This window comes from Culicoides brevitarsis, chromosome 2, assembly GCF_036172545.1.
Source record: "Culicoides brevitarsis isolate CSIRO-B50_1 chromosome 2, AGI_CSIRO_Cbre_v1, whole genome shotgun sequence".
NCBI lineage: Eukaryota > Metazoa > Arthropoda > Insecta > Diptera > Ceratopogonidae > Culicoides > Culicoides brevitarsis.
This window is the reverse complement of record NC_087086.1, coordinates 42,944,326-42,964,815: the sequence shown is the minus strand read 5'-3', so window position 1 is coordinate 42,964,815 and position 20,490 is coordinate 42,944,326. Positions and strand designations below refer to the sequence as shown.

The window sequence follows — 20,490 nt, the reverse complement described above, 5'->3', positions numbered from 1 at the left end:
TAATGAACTGATGAATTTATTGCGGAACGATTGTGACATTGTTTTGAATGCAGACCCGCTCTTGCAAAAAAATCTTAAAATAAAATAACAAAAATGGCATAAAAATAGTTGTCATATTGATTTGAAATTATCTAATTGATTTAAAATTAATTAACAAAAATCTCTTTTTTCAAAGCTTTTTTTGAATACAAAAAATATCTTTCATTGTAAAAATACGAGCCGACTTAACACACTATGAAACTTTATTTACAAACAACGTGATATACCAACATACAGAACTTGCTTGTTACGTTATTATCAGCTGTGAATTCCATAATATATTTAAGTATAGAAGAGCAAGAAATATCTCATCTTCAGTTGTATTTCATTCGTTCTTCTGTTCAGTCTAAATTTATTTTGTGTTTTTCGTTTTTATTGACATTAATTAAGTATCATATGTTCTGTATTCATTTGTATATGTTGAAATATTATTGAAATAGTTCGCAATTTTTTTTTTGTCTTATCAGATTCAGTGTGATAAAAAATAGAAATAAGACAAAGAGGTGAGAAATTTTAAAGCACACGAACTAAATAATTAGCGAAGAAACGACAGGAGTGAACTTACTGAGTATTGAAATTAAATTTGAAAACATTCTTAATAGTCATTAAAGTCGCTACAATTTGATATATTGTATAATATGTATAGCTTTTGGATTTTCTTAAACATGAATTTTTTCCATATGGTTTTCGGTTATTTTTAACTTTATATTAATATTTATGTGCGAAATTCCATACACATTTCGCAAAAATATTGACGTCTATTTACTTTTGAATTATGTAATATTTTTATTCAATTTTGATAAGAATTTGCGTTGAAATTAGTTTTTTTTATAATTTAATCTTATCTAAAATGAGTTCATTGTCTTCACGTTATTTCACCCATACAATAACAGAACAAAATAAATAAATAAATATGATAAGAAAAACTAATAATGATAATAATAATGATTTAATAATAATAACATAAATAAAAAAAATTAACAATTGTTAATCTCATTATTGATGCAGTGACGCTTTACCCTTTCGTTTTCTCGCGAATATTTGTGTGTGATGAATATAATATGTAAGAAACCGGCATGCGTCGATTGTATTAGTGCTTCGTCGTTCATTGTTTTGCCAGACAGTCAAACATGCATTGAGTTTGTGAATTTAGTATTTGTTTGGTCCATGAAGGAGTGTGCAGTCGTTGCGTTAGCTCACAAATTTAAGTGCATGGACAAAGTTTTGAGTTTTATAATAAAGTATTGAATCATCTGAAGTATTGAATCACTAAAAAGATACAAAGTGAGTGAAAATTCGCATTCGATGGAAATTTTTATAAAACCTACGTAAAAACTTGTATTAAATATTTATAATTCCATGAGAGATAAGACGTAATTTTTCATTTTCAACTCTTTTGAAGCGAATTTTATAACACAAAGTTAAAATATCACTCAAGAAGCATCCATCTTTCTACATTTTGGTAACTCTATATTAAAATTCGTTGAATTTTTTGTGGTTTGCAAAGAAGCCGGTGTAAATGAAAATAAAATAAAAAAATTTGCAAGTTACGAGTATTATTTGTGTGCGAGACGCAACACGAATATGAATAAAGCATATGAGACAAAAATCTAATAATAATGAACGAATGAATCGTCTGTCTCGCATGTTTTTGAATCAAATTGATAAGGAATGGGATGTAAAAAGAGAGAAACAAGCTGAAATCAAGAGAGACGAATCAAATGAACAAGCGAATGAATTGCTGTTTTTTTTTATTTAAATTGAAAAATCTTTATACGATTTGATTGAAAACGTCTTTCATCAATTTAATAAAATATTTCATGCGTATAAATTTTTACTATTTTTAATTTTCTTTTAAAATTTTTAACTAATTTCTGAATGTTTCCCTTTGCAGATTTACATTGTCACAAGACAAAATGACTCTTCTACGTTTGTGTGCTCGTCAAAAACGCACGCTCGACGAGTCACGCCGTCTATTTTCGAAGTCAGTTAGAATTTTGCAAAAAGATGGCAAACCTGTCGAAGTCATTAAAGGAATTCCATACAAAAACTTGACTATCGGTGTACCAAAAGAACGTTGGCAAAACGAACGTCGTGTTGCAATCACACCAACAGTAGCTGCTACATTAGTCAAAAAGGGATTTAATGTGAATATTGAAGAAAATGCTGGCTTGGAAGCAAAATTTCGTAATGACGATTACGCAGCAACAGGAGCAAAAATAGTAAATGGCAAAAACGTTTATAACAGTGACATTTTATTAAAAGTTCGAAATCCGCTTGAACCTGAAATCAAAGACTTGCGAGACGAATCTACTTTGATCTCGTTTCTTTATCCGGGTCAGAATAAAGCTCTAATCGATCAAATGGCTGCGAAAAGAATGACTGCTTTTGGAATGGATTGTATTCCTCGAATTTCGCGCGCACAAGTTTTCGATGCTTTGAGTTCAATGGCAAACATCGCGGGATATCGTGCCGTTATTGAAGCAGCAAATCATTTTCCGCGCTTCTTTACGGGACAAATAACAGCAGCGGGGAAAGTTCCTCCTGCAAAAATTCTCGTAATTGGAGGAGGAGTTGCTGGATTAGCAGCTTGTGGTCAGGCACGATGCATGGGAGCAATTGTGAGAGCATTTGATACACGAGCAGCAGTGAAAGAACAAGTTGAAAGTATGGGAGCAGAATTTTTAACAATCGATATCAAGGAAGATGGTTCAACAGCTGGCGGATACAGTAAAGAAATGAGCAAAGAGTTCATTGAAGCAGAAATGGCTCTGTTTGCGCAACAATGCAAAGAAGTTGATGTCGTTATTACAACGGCGTTGATTCCGGGCAAAAAAGCTCCGTTGCTTATAACAGAGGAGCATGTGAAATCAATGAAACCTGGATCAGTAATTGTCGATTTGGCTGCCGAAGCAGGAGGAAATGTTGAAACAATCGTACCTGGTCAAATTAAAACGATTCACGACGTGGTACATATTGGATTAACGGATTTTCCGAGTCGACTTCCAACACAATCATCAACATTATATGGCAACAATATTTCAAAATTCCTTCTTTCAATCGGAGAAAAAGAGCATTTCGACATTCGTTTGGAGGATGAAGTCGTTCGCGGTTCAATTGTTCTAAACAAAGGCGAATGGATGTGGCCTCCTCCAATAATTTCCGTTTCAGCAGTTTCTTCAAAACCGCCATCTGAAAGTAAATCAGTTTCTGTAAAGGAAACGCTTCCTCCAAATCCGTTTGCTGAAACAATGAAAAGCAGTCTTATGTACACAACGGGACTTGGAGGACTCGTTGGTTTAGGAATTATTTCTCCAAATCCCGCATTTACAACGATGATGACAACATTCAGTTTGGCAGGAATCGTCGGATATCATACAGTTTGGGGAGTAACACCTGCATTACATTCACCATTGATGTCTGTAACAAATGCTATTTCAGGCATTACGGCTGTTGGAGGTCTTTTACTCATGGGCGGCGGATTGTATCCAACGAATGCGATTGAAGGGTTAGCAGCAACGGCAGCTCTTATTTCATTTGTAAACATTTTTGGCGGATTTTTGGTAACTCAACGAATGTTAGATATGTTTAAACGCCCTACAGATCCTCCAGAATACAATAGTTTATATGGAATTCCTGCTTTGGTATTTTTAAGCGGATATGGTTACGCTGCAATACAAGGAATGCCTGAAATTCATCAAATGGCTTATTTAGCAGCCAGTTTGTGTTGCGTTGGAGCACTCGGAGGGTTATCATCGCAGAAAACAGCGCGCTTGGGAAATGCATTGGGAATTGTAAGTGAATTAAAAAAAATAAAAAAAAAAAAAAAAAATCAACTGAAAATTTTTTTATAGATCGGTGTTACAAGCGGTATTGCAGCTACTTTGGGTCAAATCGCTCCATCGCAAGAAGTATTAATGCAAATGGGAGGCGTTGCTGCTCTTGGCGGAGCATTAGGAGGCGTGATTGCTAAACGAATTCAAATTACAGATCTACCTCAATTGGTTGCTGCATTCCATAGTCTTGTAAGTTGAATTTAGATGCAAAATAAATACTTGTTCATATTAAATTGATATTAAAATGATATCGATAATTTTTATCATGGATAAAACGAAATTGATATTAAAATCTTTTGACACAAAGTGTTAAAATTTCTTTTGAATGTAATTTTTGTTGCATATCTAAATCATATCGATAATTGATTTTAATTAAAAGTTGATATCACTATAATATTAATTTAATATGGAAAAAATATTTATTTTGTACCTTTAAAATACGAAATAGAAAGAGATTTAGTATATTTCTTTTAGGTTGGCGCAGCAGCTGTTCTTACATGTGTTGCAACTTATATGCATGAATTCCCGACACTTGCAATGGATCCAGCAGCTAATGTTTTAAAAACAGCAACATTTTTAGGAACGTATATTGGCGGCGTAACATTCAGTGGCTCGTTAGTTGCATATGGAAAGCTGCAAGGAATTTTAAATTCAGCTCCATTGATGTTACCTGGAAGACATTTGATAAATGGAGGATTGCTTGCAGGAAATATTGCTGCAATGGGAGCATTTTACTTTGAACCATCATTAGCAGGAGGATTAGGACTTTTAGGAGGAACAGCTGCAATGTCAACAATCATGGGAGTAACGTTAACAGCTGCAATTGGAGGTATATATTAAAAATATTTTATTTATTAAACACTAAATGATAAAACTTTTCATAAAAATAAAATTTTCAGGAGCTGATATGCCTGTTGTAATTACTGTTTTAAATTCATATTCTGGCTGGGCTTTGTGCGCTGAAGGATTTATGCTCAACAACAATTTGATGACAGTCGTTGGTGCTTTAATTGGATCCTCTGGCGCGATTCTCTCGTATATAATGTGTAAAGCCATGAATCGTTCGCTTCCAAATGTAATTCTCGGAGGGTATGGAACATCAAGTACTGCAGGAGGAAAACCTGCTGAAATCGTCGGACAACATTCGGAAGTCAACGTTGACGGTGCTGTAGAAATGATACGAAATGCGAAAAATATCATAATTACACCCGGTTACGGATTATGTGTTGCAAAAGCTCAATATCCAATCGCTGAAATGGTTGACTTGTTGAAATCAAAAGGCAAAAAAGTTCGTTTTGGAATACATCCTGTAGCTGGTATGAAAACTTCAGTTATATAAAAGCAAATTTTATGTCTTTTATTTTGTTTAATATACAGGTCGTATGCCGGGTCAACTGAATGTTTTGTTAGCAGAAGCTGGCGTGCCATACGATGATGTTTTAGAAATGGAAGAAATCAATGACGATTTTTCTGAAACCGATCTTGTACTTGTAATTGGAGCTAATGATACGGTTAATAGTGCAGCAGAAGATGATCCGAACTCAATAATTGCTGGTATGCCTGTTTTGAGAGTGTGGAAAGCTGATCAAGTAACATTTTCCTTCTATTCTATTATACATATTTGAAAAATAATTCAATTTATTTTTTTTTTCAGGTAATTGTTATGAAGAGATCCTTGGGTGTTGGATATGCCGCCGTCGATAATCCAATTTTTTATAAACCAAACACTTCAATGTTGTTAGGCGATGCGAAAAAGACTTGCGATGCCCTTTTAATGAAAATTAAGGAAGCAACAACATAAACATTTGTTTTGAAAAACATAATGAAAAATGCATTTATATATAAACCTGCCAATTTATTGATATTTACAAAGAAAATGAATGTTATAAAGTTTGGAAAAGTGGTTTAATAAAAAAAAAATAATTTTGAAAAAGTAGAATCGTTGATGAAATTATAAAGAGGTATTAGATACTTATAGATAAAGAGGTTTTACTTGTAAGTAAAAAAGCTTCTAAGAAAATGTTATCAAAAAAAAAAAATGTTATGTTTTAGAAATAATTACAAAACAAACATATTATGTTCAGAAGATGTATCAAGATTATGATTCTCCGGAACTATTTTATGATTTTATATTTTTTTACCTTAAATCCTATATTTAAAATTATTTGATATGCTTAAATAAGTGAGATTTCAAAAGAAAATTTCTGATTAAATACTTTAACATTTATTCATACATTCTATATATTTTATGAGCAGTTTATTCTAAAATAGATGACTAAAATACACTAATTTATTTATTTAAAATACAATTAATTTAGTGGACTTGATTCTTTTAAATAAGTATTTTTTTTTTGTTATAATATTGCAATTTGACTATCACATGCTTGATGTTTAAAAGAGAATCTATATAAAATGGAAAAATTAATACACGGCAAGGAGTTAATTCATAAGTTATTTTTTCTTCTGTGACTCGATATAATTAGCTGTGAAAGTGAGAACACGATATCGTTCTTTTAAGTTACGAGCTCGAACATGGGCAGAGTTGACTTCTTCTGTAAAGTTTCCCGGAAACCAGCCTTGAGCTCCGTCGGTTATGCGTTCACCATGATACCATCCTAAAATGTAAAGCAAGTTTATTAATTAAAACGTATTATTAAACTTATGAATTATATTATAAAAATTTTTCTTACCATCTGCCATTTTTCGAAAAACATTGATAACATCGCCGACCTCCAATGCAATTTCATCCGGTTGAAGGGCTTTATATTTGTGTTTGACGATAACTTGTGGGCAATCCCATTGTTCATATAATTTTTCGTCAGGATTTTCTGAACTTGGAGGCTCAGTAGCTTGTAACCATCTTTCTCTTTCAGATTCAGAAGAGCAGGAAAGAATCTAAAAATTACAAGTTTTTTAAGTTTTACTTTTACGGTATTCCAAAAACGTTATCTATTTCACGTAACATTATTGAAATAAAAACAATGGGAAATATAGAAATTTTATATAGATATCATTTTTAGTGCTGTTTTGTATGTAAAATTTATAAAATTGTTTAACTTTTAATTGTTTTCTATGATATTGTTATTAAATTTGTGTTTTAACTTATTTTTTCTTTTCTTAATTAAAATTTAAATGTATTCTTCTTATTTTTTCTTTCAAAAATAAATACTTTGTAAAAATAATTTTTAAATTTTTTTGATCTTTGGTTTTTCAACCATTATAATCTTTGAAATAATTTCAAATGTCAAATTAAAAAAAAAATAAAAATCTTTGAAATAGCTAAACTTAAAATATAAGTCATTTTATATAAAATACTATTTCAAATCTATGTTCAAATTTATTTTTTTTTTATATTCTAAAATTTCTGACCATGATCGTTTTTGACAGCAATGATGGGAGAGGAAACCTTTTTATATTAAATATATAATTATGTAGAAACTCACCATTTCGACAGTTTTCCCTTCATAATTCTCTAAAAGGGTCATTATGATCAAATGTTTGCCAACATTAGACATTTCCTTGGTAGGTAATTGCGGAATGACATCACCCGAAGATACGGTCAACATACTTCGCTGACAATGATCGAAGACAAGATACGATTCATCGCTAATAAATAAAATAAATGTACAATGTACAATAATTTGCAGGAGAATAATATAATATCAAGTATCATAAAACCTTTTGAAAATAATTAAAATTTCTGATAAAATTAATTCTCAAAGTTTTCATGCGAATCCAAAAGTGAATTAAGAATGCCCTTTTTGATAATATTAAGAAATACCTTATACCTTATTAAGAAATTTTGGAACTTGAATTGATAAATTTTAAAATCTTGCAGAAATATTTGAATAGTTAGATTTTTTAAAACAAACATATAAATATGTTAAAATATTAAAATCTCTAATAGATTTTTTTTAATCATATATCGATAAATATTAAAATCTCTATCTCTTTTGATTTATGAAGGATATCTCAATGCTTTTTTAAAAATACTCGATACTGAATATACATCATACCCAATGTTCAGAAGTTTTATAAAATCGAAAACATTATTGATTTTTTTTTATCTGAGACGCGTACCTTTTTTTCTTGGTCAAAACCAATAAATCCGTAAAAAGGAACGCATATATACTGGATTTGCTGAATTTCTTTCCAAATGTCAATTTTGCTTCATCTCCGCGCCATATCAAGTGTGTTAGTTCGCCTTTTTTAACTAAAGTTCTCATTGGTGTCCCCGGAATAGTTACACCTACAGGAACAATCGGAAGAGGTCTTATGTTGACAGGAAATTCAATTTGTTTGCTAATTTGTTGCATCAGATACTGTTGTTCACATCGATTTGCTGCTTCATTGCATTGAGCTGCGATTTTCTTTAAATGCGCCAACACTTTTGTCCATACTTCGCGTTCATCATCATCAGATTTTAATTTACTCAGAACAGTTTCAATTAGTAATGGAAGACGAGTAATTCGTTGCATTGGTAGCATGAGAAATGAATGAATGCTTAATCCTTGAATAAAAAAATTTGAAATTTTTATCCTACACTTGAATGTATATAAAGACAATTATAACATACCACAACAAACTGGGTCGGCTTCAAGTGTTTCTAATATTTGCGAAAATGGTCCTTTAACTTCTTTGAGACGTTTAAGAGTGCGATCCATTTTTCCTTGATGTTCACAATATGAAATGTATACCTAATGAAAAGAAAATAAAACTTGATGAAAAATTGTAAAAAAAAGGAATTTGATGCTTACATTGAAATATTTTTCAACATGTTTTTGCAAGCTTTCACTTAAACCAATCAACATAATGTTATCTTGCCAACACGACTCCAAGTCACTTAAAAGCCGATCAGAGCATTCTTGTACGGGAATGATATACGAAAACAGTGTTTTTCGATCAGCCGCTGACAAAATCTGTGTATCTCTGAATGCTGGATGATTCATAAAATGTGATTTTAATAAATTGAGACTTTTTAAATACGAGGCTTCTGATGTAAGAATTTCAAATTTGGCTTCTTGCAAATATTTTTCCGTGTTAGTTAAGCTCAATAATATTTCTGTTGCAAGAACTTCAGGTACCTCGCTCCATAGAGTACGACTTGAGCCACGATTGGGTTCAACAAGTTGCAAGGCTGTTGGTCTCAAAGGTTTCTTTATATTTTCATCAGCATCAGATATTTGTTCTTTTAATACGCCGACTTCTTCATATCCATCAGTGTCATCAGATGAAGTGACAATTTCAATATCACGAGAAATACTTTCCAATCGAGCAGCATTGTATATTTGGTAGAGGGGCTCATTGATGAACATACTATGTAGCGTATCGTCTCCCGGGCCTCCTTCTCCGCCTGTGCTAACGCCAGAACTTCCGCTTGAGCTAATGACACTCTCGCCGCTTGTTTGATATAATCCCGCTTCTGCGTACCATGATGTATTTTTATCACGTTTGGAATTGCGATGATCACCGTTGAAGGATTCTGGTTTAAAAACACCACATTCCGCATACCACGATGTCGTCCCGAGTTTCTTGCTTCCGCGCGATTTATCTTTTTCAATCGCAGGAGGCGGAGGAGGCGGATTATTTGGTCTTGTTGTCGATGATCTTCGTTTGCTGATGAAATCTGGTGAAAAAGATTTTCGACTTTCATCACGTAGAATAACATCATCAACGCCCAATTTGTTTATTTTTTCATTCGAATTAGATTGACTCGAATTGTTGTCTGTTTGTCTGTTCATTGTAATAATCGAAGACGATCCATTTACTGTTCTCGTATCATTGCCAGCAAATATTCCTGAGTCAACATCTACAGAATCGGATATGTAAAAGGTACTTCGACTATTTCCATATGTTGAGCTGCTAATACTAAGGCTCGAATCCGTGGCGAAGCTCTTTCTTAACTTTGACTTGAAGCTTCTTCCAGATTTTGACTTTTTGCGTGAAAAATCATTGACATCAGTTGTTGGTCCATTTCTAATGTTTGATGACGAAGAAGCGTTTGCTGTTGAATGGCTTAATATTGGACTAGATATTGACGATGAAGATATTGGCGTAATTGCCATTTTTGGTGAATGGAAGTCATGATTTTCATATGGCTGCGTTTCTTCAATTTTTAATGATATTCCCGAAACAGTTGACCTTCGTACGTTTTTCTTTTTTGTCGGTTTTTCCTTCACTAACGTTGAAGTGTTAGGAGTGTTTGCTGAACTCATATCAGTTGGAACATAAAAAGTCGTATTTTCATATTGTTGTGCGGGAAAAGTAATTGACTTTTCCGATTTAGGTGACGTCATTGACTTTTTTCGAATTTTATTAAAACCCTTAGAAATTTCACTTTTTGAAATTGATCCGAAAGTTTTGATCTTTTGCATGAGAGCATACACTTGTTTTGATTGTTGAGGCGGATCAGGCAATTTTGCATTGTGTATATCGACTCCGCTATCAGCTTTCTTGATTTCTGCATCAGATTCACAATCACTCTCAAATGAGTCGAAACTGTCATCGTGATCGTCTTGATGTTGATCGTTTTTAAGAATGTCGTCCTGCGCTGAAAGGAGATTCAAAGGTCGTGTTTTTAATTTCTCCTCCAATCTTAGTTTGGCTTGTTCCATTGAGCAAAGAGATTCATAATGATGGTCAAAATCATCTGAAAAAAAAACAAAAAACAAAAAATCATCGTTAATATGGAAAATAGTTCATTGATTGTCTATCATAGTAATGATCTTAATTCCAAACATATTTGTGTTTCTTAGAATCTCACCTATAAACGCTGATATTTGTTGCGTTTCGATACTTTTATCATCGTCTAAACAAGTACTGAACCTAACAGAGCAAAAAGAATCTCGTTTTTGAAGTTTTTGGCTACCCTTTGAGTTCAAATTAAAGTTATTTCTATTTTCGGTAAAAACATTTTCCATGTTTTCATATATGGGATCCTGAATATGCTTTGACGGAAGCGCAGAACTCGTTTCCACAAAGTAAACGTTAGAATGTGACGTCACAAATACTTCTCCAGCAGCTCGAGGTCTTCGTTTACGAGGAATTGTTTGAATAGGAGGCAATGGAGCAAGCATTGGTTGAGCACCAAAAGACATTATTTCGATTGTTTTTTGCACCATCCTAAAATCTTTCATTTGTCGATAAATGCAAATAATTCACAAACATGACATTGATTGGCTGAAGAGGATCATTAAAAATTGAAAAAAGAAAGAAAACTATATATGAAATTTATTTCAAGAGATATTATGCTAATGTTGTTTGTGCCCTTTTACATCTTACTAATAAGATGAACTCAATTTTTAATTCATTTGTAAATGCAACATCAGAAATAAATTATTTTTAATTTAAAATTTGTAAACTTAATTGTAATCTTGAAAAAAAAATTTTTAATGATTACACATGTAATAGTCATAAATAATTATTATTAATTTAAAAATTACTTTTTTGTAAAATTTGTTTTCATTTTTATTGAATGCAATACACAATAAATAATATAAAGCATTTTCTATCATCCGCGTATTATATTTATCTATCACAAAAATACAAAGGATTATATAAATTATATCATATGCAAGAATTTAGGAACAGACATAACGTTGATTCAAACTAACAAACGTCAGTGTTCTTACATTTGTATAAAATTACAATTTTAAGAATCTATTTGTTAAAGTTCAGTTGTTTTTTTTATTCGCATTGAACAGCAACAAACAAAACAATTGTATCTCAAGCATTTTTTGCTGGTTTTATCCCATCATTCAAATCACATTCTTACATAGTTTTGTTGTGTACACGGAAATTTTTAGTGAAAAGCCACACTAATAAACAGCATTTATCTACATGCTCGTCGAATCGCTAACAAACAATGAATAACGTGAGATAATGTTATTAATGTGAAAATTTTTATATTATTGTAAGGTAACGCACATATTAAAGTTGTACAGTCAGGTCAGATAAGTAATTCATAAACAACAAAAATAGTTAGTCTTTGATGTCATCTACAACGAATATTTTGGGTAACTTTAGTGAAACAAAAAAAAATGAAATGATGTCAAAAAATAACCTTGAAATAGTTTATGATGACAGTTAGTCATTATTGTTAAATCTTTCCGTTTTTTTTTTGTTCAAATTTTGCAAAAAAGCTTTTACTAAAATTGATGTTTAGCAAAAATAAAAAAAAATGTCAACATGATTTCACTCTAAATTTGCCCACAAAATAACTCAAGGTTGTCCTTGTCTTTGAAGTTAGTTTTCAACCAAATAAAAAACCAATTTTTTTACACAATCAATCACAATAAATAATCGTAAAAATCATATAATAGGCGATCATGTCCAACAATGAGATTTTAAACATGATTATAATTAATTACTAATTTACGATTTTGCGTAAATATGATTTACAAATTTTTTTGTTGAGAACTTAATATAAGCGACAGAAAAACCAGAAAATCATGTGAAAATAAATTTTTAACAAATTTTTACAAACATACCCATACAATTTTTGAACGATTTTTAATGGAACTCGTATTGTATTTTTTTTATTGATATAAGGGATAGAAATTTATTAAATTTTATGACAAATTAAATCTTCAATTCTTTGATTACTCTTCCCATTTGAAGTTAAGTCATATAATCAACATCAGCATTATTGTCTTCTGCTACTGTCACAAGCGATAATGCGCTTCTGTGGATGTATTTAATTATATGCGAAAGTGCAGTGATTCATAATAATATAAAAGGTTGAGTGTGAAAAAGCAAACGTTGTATCTGATTTAAAATATTGCTATAAAGGAAGTAAAAAGTATACTGTTGTAATTAATGCCTAAAGCAGAAATGGAGTGAATTGCGTCATAATAAATGAAGAAGAAGAGTTGCGTCGATATCGAGTGGAAATCATTGTTGTAAATTTGCATTGAAAATACAGTTAAAAAAACTACAAAAGGATCAAATTTTTAAAACATTTCGTGGATGTCAGGAAACTGAAATATTTTTATTAATTAACAATATAATCATATTTCTTGAAGGGAAAAATGTTCAAGGTTCAAGTCGTTTTTTTTTTTGTAAATAATAATATTCGTTGCTTGATCTTGTGAGTTACTATTTTTTATTTCTGTATAATTGTTGTATTCTTAATTATACAAATCTTTTGAATACGAAAGAGAACACGAATGAATAAGCTTCAATGATGGCAATATTTTTGTTGTAAAAATAGAGTACATAGCAATCCATTTTCTGTTGTTTTTGTAATAAATTAAAACAGTAAATTCATAAGCACAGACTATAAATAAGGCTAGTAGACAATCGCCCTATTTAAAAATCAACTTTAACTATTTATTGATATTGAAAATAAAATTAAAACAAAAAACTAATCGACCACTATACAATGCTCCTTCGAATGTGCGCCATTCATAAGAAATTTTATACTTGACATCCCACTATTGGCTTTTTCCTGCTTATTGTTAAAATCATTCGCTTTTACAAAATTCTAAAAAATATATTAATAAAAAGAAAGAGTGGGTTGAAAGTCGATCAGAATTCGCATGATGAATATAGTCACGAATTGGGCGTAAGATTTTTTTTATTTAAAAATAAATACTGTTGAATCAAATGGACTGATGCTTTACAGCATTTAACGATGACGCCTCGGTATAATCTGAGTGCCAAAAAAATTAATTGTAAAACCAAATTACTTTAGTAATTTCCGTTATGGTAAAATTTGGTAAGAGGTGAGATAATGACCACACAAAATTTCATGCGTGCATCCTACAATTTTTATTGTTTTTTGACCGTCAAAACAATCCAAACAGACCTACCATAAAAAGAAATTTATCTCACTTTTTCGAATCTTCATCATCTAATGAATCTTTTATTATAGGTAGTAGGAGAAAGCAATGAAGAAAAAATGAGACACGAGATTTTTAATGATATAATTATTAAAAAATAAATTGTAAATAACTTTTTTTCAATTGATCTCATGAAGTAAACTGAACTGACAAACAAACAAAAAAGAATAGCAACAAAGGTTATGGAGACAAAAAATGTTCCTGTTAATTATAAATAGTGAACTATCTAATAAATAAAATCATGGGATAGTATTTAATTTTATTAAAAATAATCATAACAATGCTAACGGAACGAACAACGAGGAAAATGAGTTTTTGTTGTTTTTAATCATTTAGAGCAATTTAAATATGTGAATGGAAGAGGTATTCAGCCAATTTTTTTTTGTTCGTGATTTGACAAAAAAGCAAACAACCTAATTGTTTGTTTTAGAAGTTGATCTGAAATGGCAACAGGTCTTTTATGTGCTAAAAAAAAACGTTATTAATAATAAAAATATCTGTAATTAGTTATGCACCATTTATTGTTGCTTTTCTTGATAAAGTTCAATAAAATCTAAATCAATGATATTAGTCACTAAAATTAAAAAAAAAAAACAAATTCTTATTTAAGTTCTTAGAAATTAAAAGGTATAAAAATATAGTGCAATAAATTTCATTCTTTTAAACCTCGGAAATCAGGTAAACATTTAAGCGCGTAACAATCATTAAATAAACGAAAATGCCCTTAAGTGTTTCTTCTGACTAAAATACAAATATCGAAATAATTTTGCACAAATAAGAAACAAACAAATTAATATTTAAAAGATTTCTCTTTAAATCATGAACTTGGGTCGTAACATGCTTATGAGAAACTTTTGTATTCGCGCGAATGACGTGAAAGAGAGAAATTAATGATTGCTTGAGCTCACACGTGATGAATGACTTATGACGTTTGACTCTCGACAAATCACTTGCATTGAAAAAGCACCTTGAATTAGCAAGAAAATACAAATTGTAGTATATGTTTGTATTTTTGTTCTGCATGTCAAAATTAAGCAAATAAAAGCCTAAATTAATGCTATATAGATTATATAGATAAATTATAAATTTTGAAGAAATATTTTGAAAGCTATATTTTTATTAGCGATCATATTCTTTATGGAAATCATGAAAAATCTTACAGGTATTTTATTCTGATCTGTAATATCAAAAAATTTGATTTTTTTTCGAAAATTTCTTAGATATGAGAAAAAAATTTCATTTTTCGTCAATTAAACCAAATCGTGTCTTTTTTATGCATCAAAAACAAATTAGTATATGGAACATGTGCCACAAAGATGTTAATGTATTCAATTACTTGTCACTGCGGTGCGTGCAAATCTGCTAAGCTCACCTACCTAATAATTAATTCAAAGCAATTCAAATGAAATGAAAAGAAAATCCACAATTAACATTTTTTCTTCCATAAAGTGTTTGTTTGTTTACTCTTTTTTTTTTAAATATTGTACGCAACAGACACATTCCTTCACTAACAAAGTATAGATACACGTAAAATGAAGTACATTATAAATCATGTTGTGTTGCAAAATATTAAACCATGCGTTTGTTTTTTGTTTGTTGAATTCCGTATTTTTTATAAAAAAAAAGAAGATGATAGAGTAAAAAAATTGCAACATCCCAAGTTGGATAAATTGTATTTCCTAATCCAACGAAATTATTTTATACTTGCTGAAAAACGAGTTTTTAATGAACATCATCTTTTAAAGTTTTATTCATTCATATATTTGTACCAACATTGAGGTTCGTCTTTATGAAGTGAGAAAAAAATATGCGGTTATTTTTGGGTGTGCAAGTTTACGTGCGAAGACGATGATAGACAATTTTCGATGGCAATTTGTGTTTATAGACTACAGGTAAGTTGTAATTAAATGAAACATTTTATTATTTTTTTTCCTCGGCTTAGTAATGTCAGATATTTTACTCAGTAGGTAAATTGTAAGACAAGCGAAGTAGATGCAAGAGGAACAAATTACTGGTTTGAATGTTTTCAGTTTCAAAATTGGAAAATCAAGTTTTTTCAACACAATAAAACAGAAAGTGATCGGGACAATTATTCAATCTCATAAGAATGAACAGTAATAAAATTGGATTGCTGTGAACTTGAATAAAACAGCGATGATGTCAGTTGTGTATATCCTAGCTTGAGTCACATACTCAATTGTGAACTGTTGATTTTCTATGTACCTATATATGAATAGCTATATAAATTCAACGTATGTAATGTATATAAATTGAAAGCTCTCCATTTAGTCCAATAATTTCATTTTATTTGACTTCAAGGTAAACTGGTATGATCATGTCTAGCGTTTAATTCAGGAATGGTAATCGATTTTTTTTGTTTGTAATATTTTTAAAATATGATGACCAAATTTAATTGAATGGATTTTTTTCATAATAAGTTTTCTTTACGTTGAAGAACTTTTGGTTACCAATGACAAGCTTTGACAAATTCGTTATTATGCTCATATTGTTTTACTGCAGAAAAATTATTTTCTGCAATACTAATGAATACAGCTGCAAATAACAAAACTATAAAAAGTATGGCATCTGATTTGTATGAATTTTCGTTGTTTGTGAAACTTCAAATTATAGAAGTTTCAGTAAATAAAAAACATCATAAAACATTTTGTCGCTGAAAAAATCTGAAATATATTCAAGAGCACGTTTTTATTTTGACGGATATTATCGCCAAATTTACGGCGATAAATGCTTATCGTATTGCAAAAGGACTTTTCATACTTCATGTTCCAGTTATTTTTCACATAAGTCGGCTTTCAATGTGCAATAATTCAATGTAAAATGTTTCACCACAACATACTTCACGCGAGTATGCATTTATTATATGCACAAGAAACTTGTTTTTAATAAATAATTACATTGCGATTATTTAATCAAATAACGTTCAATCGTATCCGCAAGTATAATTTTTGGTCATGTTCGAATGAAACAAGCACGATTTTGATAAATTTCACTTTCGAGTATTTTTAATCCATCCTTTTGTTTTTGTTGAATAAACATTTACATTTTTGTATTGGTAAGGGCACAAACTATTTTACTTTAATTTTAACCTCTTAACACCAACCCTTTTTATTTTTGATTGATATTTTATTTACTCTGCTATTTTATTATGTTATTTAAATATGTTTCAATATTCACAACTTGTATTTAACAAACATTGCTCTTTGAGCTATTGAAACAGATCACTGATTTTTTATTATTATTTTTTTTTATAATTCAGACATGACGTGTTGCTTGTTCAACGACCGAAACTCGACTGATTTTTCACAACAAATTTCCATAATTTCCAACAGCACTTCCATGATTTCCAACAGCACTTCCATTATTCCAGCCTGGAAGCGAGTGTCTATACACATACACGGTACGATGTCGGAAATTATTTTTTTTGCACTGGGATTTGTCGGAAATTATTTTCTCTGCATTGGGGCTGAGTGCCGTGAGTGGTTTGAGTGACTTTGAGTGGTTCGAGTGACTTTGAGTGACAAAATCCCAATGCAAATTTCCGATGATATCGAAGAATATCAATTGCATACTTTAGTGCGAGCGCAAAACTGTGAGAATTGCATTAATTTTCAATTGTTTTCTAACCTTTTTTTTTCAACAAAAAAAAAAAAAAAAAAAAAACAATTTTTAACTTTACAATAAATTTTTCAATTACAAATTTTTCATTTGCACAAATCATAAATATTTTTGGTTAAGAACAACTATATTTGTAGACATCAAGAAATAAAAAGTTTGTCTATTTATTTATTTTTTTCTTGGGAGCGAACATAACTTAACATTTAGCAGTTAATTTGGAAAGTGAAACTATTTATTAACTGAAAAGTTTGCCTGTTTTTTGTTATATAAACGTCATAGAATCAAGATCATTTAAATAGAAAAAAAAATAAAAACTTAAATAAAAACATACATACCTTCAGAGTCTCTATGGAGATTTTTGTGTTGATCTCTAACTTTTTTTGACCATTCGGTATTTCTGTTTGTTTTTTGTTGTTTTTCACGTATGCTGAAAAAATAAACATTTCGTAAATCATCATATTAGTAATAATTAAAAATTGTGTTTTTTACATAATGAATTTTTGGGAATTGTTTCCTTCGTCGTCGGAAATATCAATCCAGTCATCGCTGTTCTCACTTCCCCGTTCACTTGGAGGAGAAATGCTTTGTCCCGTGCCCAGTGTTGTTCCATAAATGCTATTTGTCTTTTGATCCGAAGCTAACGTCATTGTCGACTCTGCATGTTGCAAGAAATGTCCAAATCTATCAAATTCATTCTTTACCGAATCATACAATAACGAAGCAGAGTCCCCCCCATTTGTTTTTGAACGTTGTTGGATTGCTTCATAGCAGCTCGATAAAAGAGATTGATCATCGGCATGTTTAATAGTATCGTAAATATTTTCTTCGTAATAATTGTGTTCGTCACTATTGCTGATATCTGTTTGAGACTCTTGAGCAGTGACTTTTTGTGTGCCGTTTCTCGGCGGCAATGGAATTTGCTCCTTTTGTTTTTCAATATTTGATGAAGGATGCTTGGATGGAGGTCTTGGAGGAATATCTGTATATTTCACATGCTCATAGTTATCATGGATGATGCGTTTTGGCACAGGAAGGGGCAAAGGATCATCATCGTTTTTAACTATCGAAGGTTTTCTCGGAGCTGGAGGTTCTGGCGGATCGCATAAGTCATAACCATCATCTGTAGTTCCTTTTGTGTTGTTTTGCGATCGTTCTGACACATTTAAATCTACCTCATAATCGTTAACTGTCTCATATGAATCAATACTCCCTCGTTTGTCTTTCACTTCGATTAAACTTTGATAAATGTCTTCAGGATTTTCGGTCTTTTCCATCTCACTGTCATTACTTTTTATTATATATTCGTAGACATCTTTCATGTTAACTCTCGATTGTTCATCACACATTTCGTTTATGGCTTCCGTAGAACTTTCTGCTACTTTTATGGTTGATAGAAGTCTATTTTTCTCATGTAAGGTACTTTTGTTTTTCGTATACGAATGAAAGTCATTAGTGTTGGAGCTCTCATCGTGTGGGAAACTGTTTTCATCCATGGAACGTGTTTTATTAATTAATGCAGCATTTATTGCTTCAACTAAACTGCTTTGGATGTCGTTCATACTACAATAACTATTCTTTGGCAAAGTTGCGTTTCGGAAAAGGAATGATGAATTCGGTTTATAATCCGGAGTTATCGGCTCAATATTAATATTTGGAATGATAGTTTCTTCAGACATCTTTGTATTCTTTTCGTTTAGTTCTTCATTTTCTCGCACCGCATTGTCGATAGCAGAACTAACAGAACAATCTTTTATTTTCTCTTCGCAATCTTGTGTTGACTTTTTGTTATTGGACGTAATTAAGGAACGGCATTTCATTTTTTCGTACATTCGTGAGTATTTAGACTTGTGATCTGATTCGTGCTTCAGGTAATGCCGAATGTTACCCAAACTATTACTATTAACATCATCCTTTAACTCTAATGTTTCTTTATTTTTAGAGTTAGGAGATACTCTATTAATATCAGATTCAATAGCAACAGTCATTTCTGACATAACAAAATCAGTGAGTTTTTCTGCTGAAGTAATTGACGTTTGTTTGTGAAGTCTTAAAGCTTGACTGCGTAGCATTACTGTTTCACTTTTATCCGGTACCTTCGGTTTAACAACTGAAGTTCGATCAACATTTGTCGATTTTTCATTTTTCGGCTCGAATAATTGGATCGTTTCTTTAACACTTTTTTGACGAGAGTTTCGTTGTTGTCTTTTCATGCTTGCTTTTCGTCGAACACTTGCTTTTTTTCGACTTTGTCGACTGGATACAGATGAAGTATCATCATTGCTATCACGTATTCTTTTATTCTTTATGGAATCCTCTTCGACAATTTTATATACATGACCCGCAACTTTATGCACAATTCCTCCATTTTTTTTCACTTCGTTCAATAAGTTTGAGTCTTGTTGAATCATTTCATTGAATCTTAAAGTCAGTGCAGCTACTCTGCTGTTATTTTCTTGATGTTTGAACCGTCTGCTATACGAATTGGTTGGTGTTGTATTTTTTGTTGTGCGAAAACTGATTTTCCTTGATACTTTTCCTTGATGACTGTCTGTTGACGATTTCGCTGCTAGTTTTGCTTTAATAACTTTTTCAGGCACAACCATATCGACCATGTCGGAAACCATAAGGTTTGACCCTTTGCGCAACTGGGTTTCATTGTAATTTTTTTTAGATTCTGACATTGTGTGAGACTCACTATGATGCATGATAACTTCCATATTATTAGATGTGTCACTTTTCCGACGAATAACTAAATCATCCCGTTTTGCCCAATGTATTTTTGTTCCTCCTCCTGAAGTAGCAATAAGCGGAAAACTTGGAGCAATGGGAGATTTCTGAATAAATTCACTATCTTCTTTTGAGTATCTTCGATTTTTGACTGTTTCTGCACTCTTATACTTATCAAAATTATCTATACTATTATATGACTTTAGCGTTATGCCCGAAGAATTCTTTTCAGGACTTGTTAGACCCTTGAAAATATTTAAGGAAGGCACTGAATTGGCACGTGACTTTAAGCTTATAGTAACACCTTTATTTGTGTCAACTTTTTTCTTGTAATTATCATCATTAAATTCATCTAAACATTTTGCACTAATGTTTCCCGTTAGTGTTGCACTTTTTTGTTTGATTTGCGA

The 20,490-nt window shown here is 31.1% G+C and overlaps 2 protein-coding genes across 3 annotated transcripts; one reads left to right on the top strand and one right to left on the bottom strand.

Moving 5' to 3' along the window:
* The first annotated feature begins 426 nt into the window (after positions 1-426).
* On the top strand, positions 427-5,775 carry LOC134830880 (NAD(P) transhydrogenase, mitochondrial-like). Of its 2 annotated transcripts, none has more exons than XM_063844489.1 (7): positions 427-542; positions 1,934-3,833; positions 3,894-4,064; positions 4,350-4,704; positions 4,775-5,191; positions 5,253-5,464; positions 5,530-5,775. In XM_063844489.1, the coding sequence occupies exons 2-7, from the start codon at positions 1,956-1,958 to the stop codon at positions 5,674-5,676; spliced, it is 3,180 nt and encodes a 1,059-aa protein (XP_063700559.1). In that variant the 5' UTR covers positions 427-542; positions 1,934-1,955; the 3' UTR covers positions 5,677-5,775. The 2 variants fall into 2 exon arrangements, with proteins under 2 accessions (XP_063700559.1, XP_063700561.1); XM_063844491.1 differs by lacking the exon at positions 427-542 and adding an exon at positions 1,205-1,323.
* Positions 5,776-6,131: 356 nt separating this feature from the next.
* Positions 6,132-19,887, bottom strand: LOC134831378 (uncharacterized). Its single transcript, XM_063845098.1, has 8 exons — positions 17,843-19,887; positions 17,689-17,780; positions 8,633-10,524; positions 8,452-8,572; positions 7,956-8,385; positions 7,319-7,481; positions 6,566-6,770; positions 6,132-6,490 (listed from the first exon to the last, which is right to left on the bottom strand). The coding sequence occupies exons 1-8, from the start codon at positions 19,759-19,761 to the stop codon at positions 6,327-6,329; spliced, it is 4,986 nt and encodes a 1,661-aa protein (XP_063701168.1). The 5' UTR covers positions 19,762-19,887; the 3' UTR covers positions 6,132-6,326.
* Between the last annotated feature and the right edge of the window lie 603 nt (positions 19,888-20,490).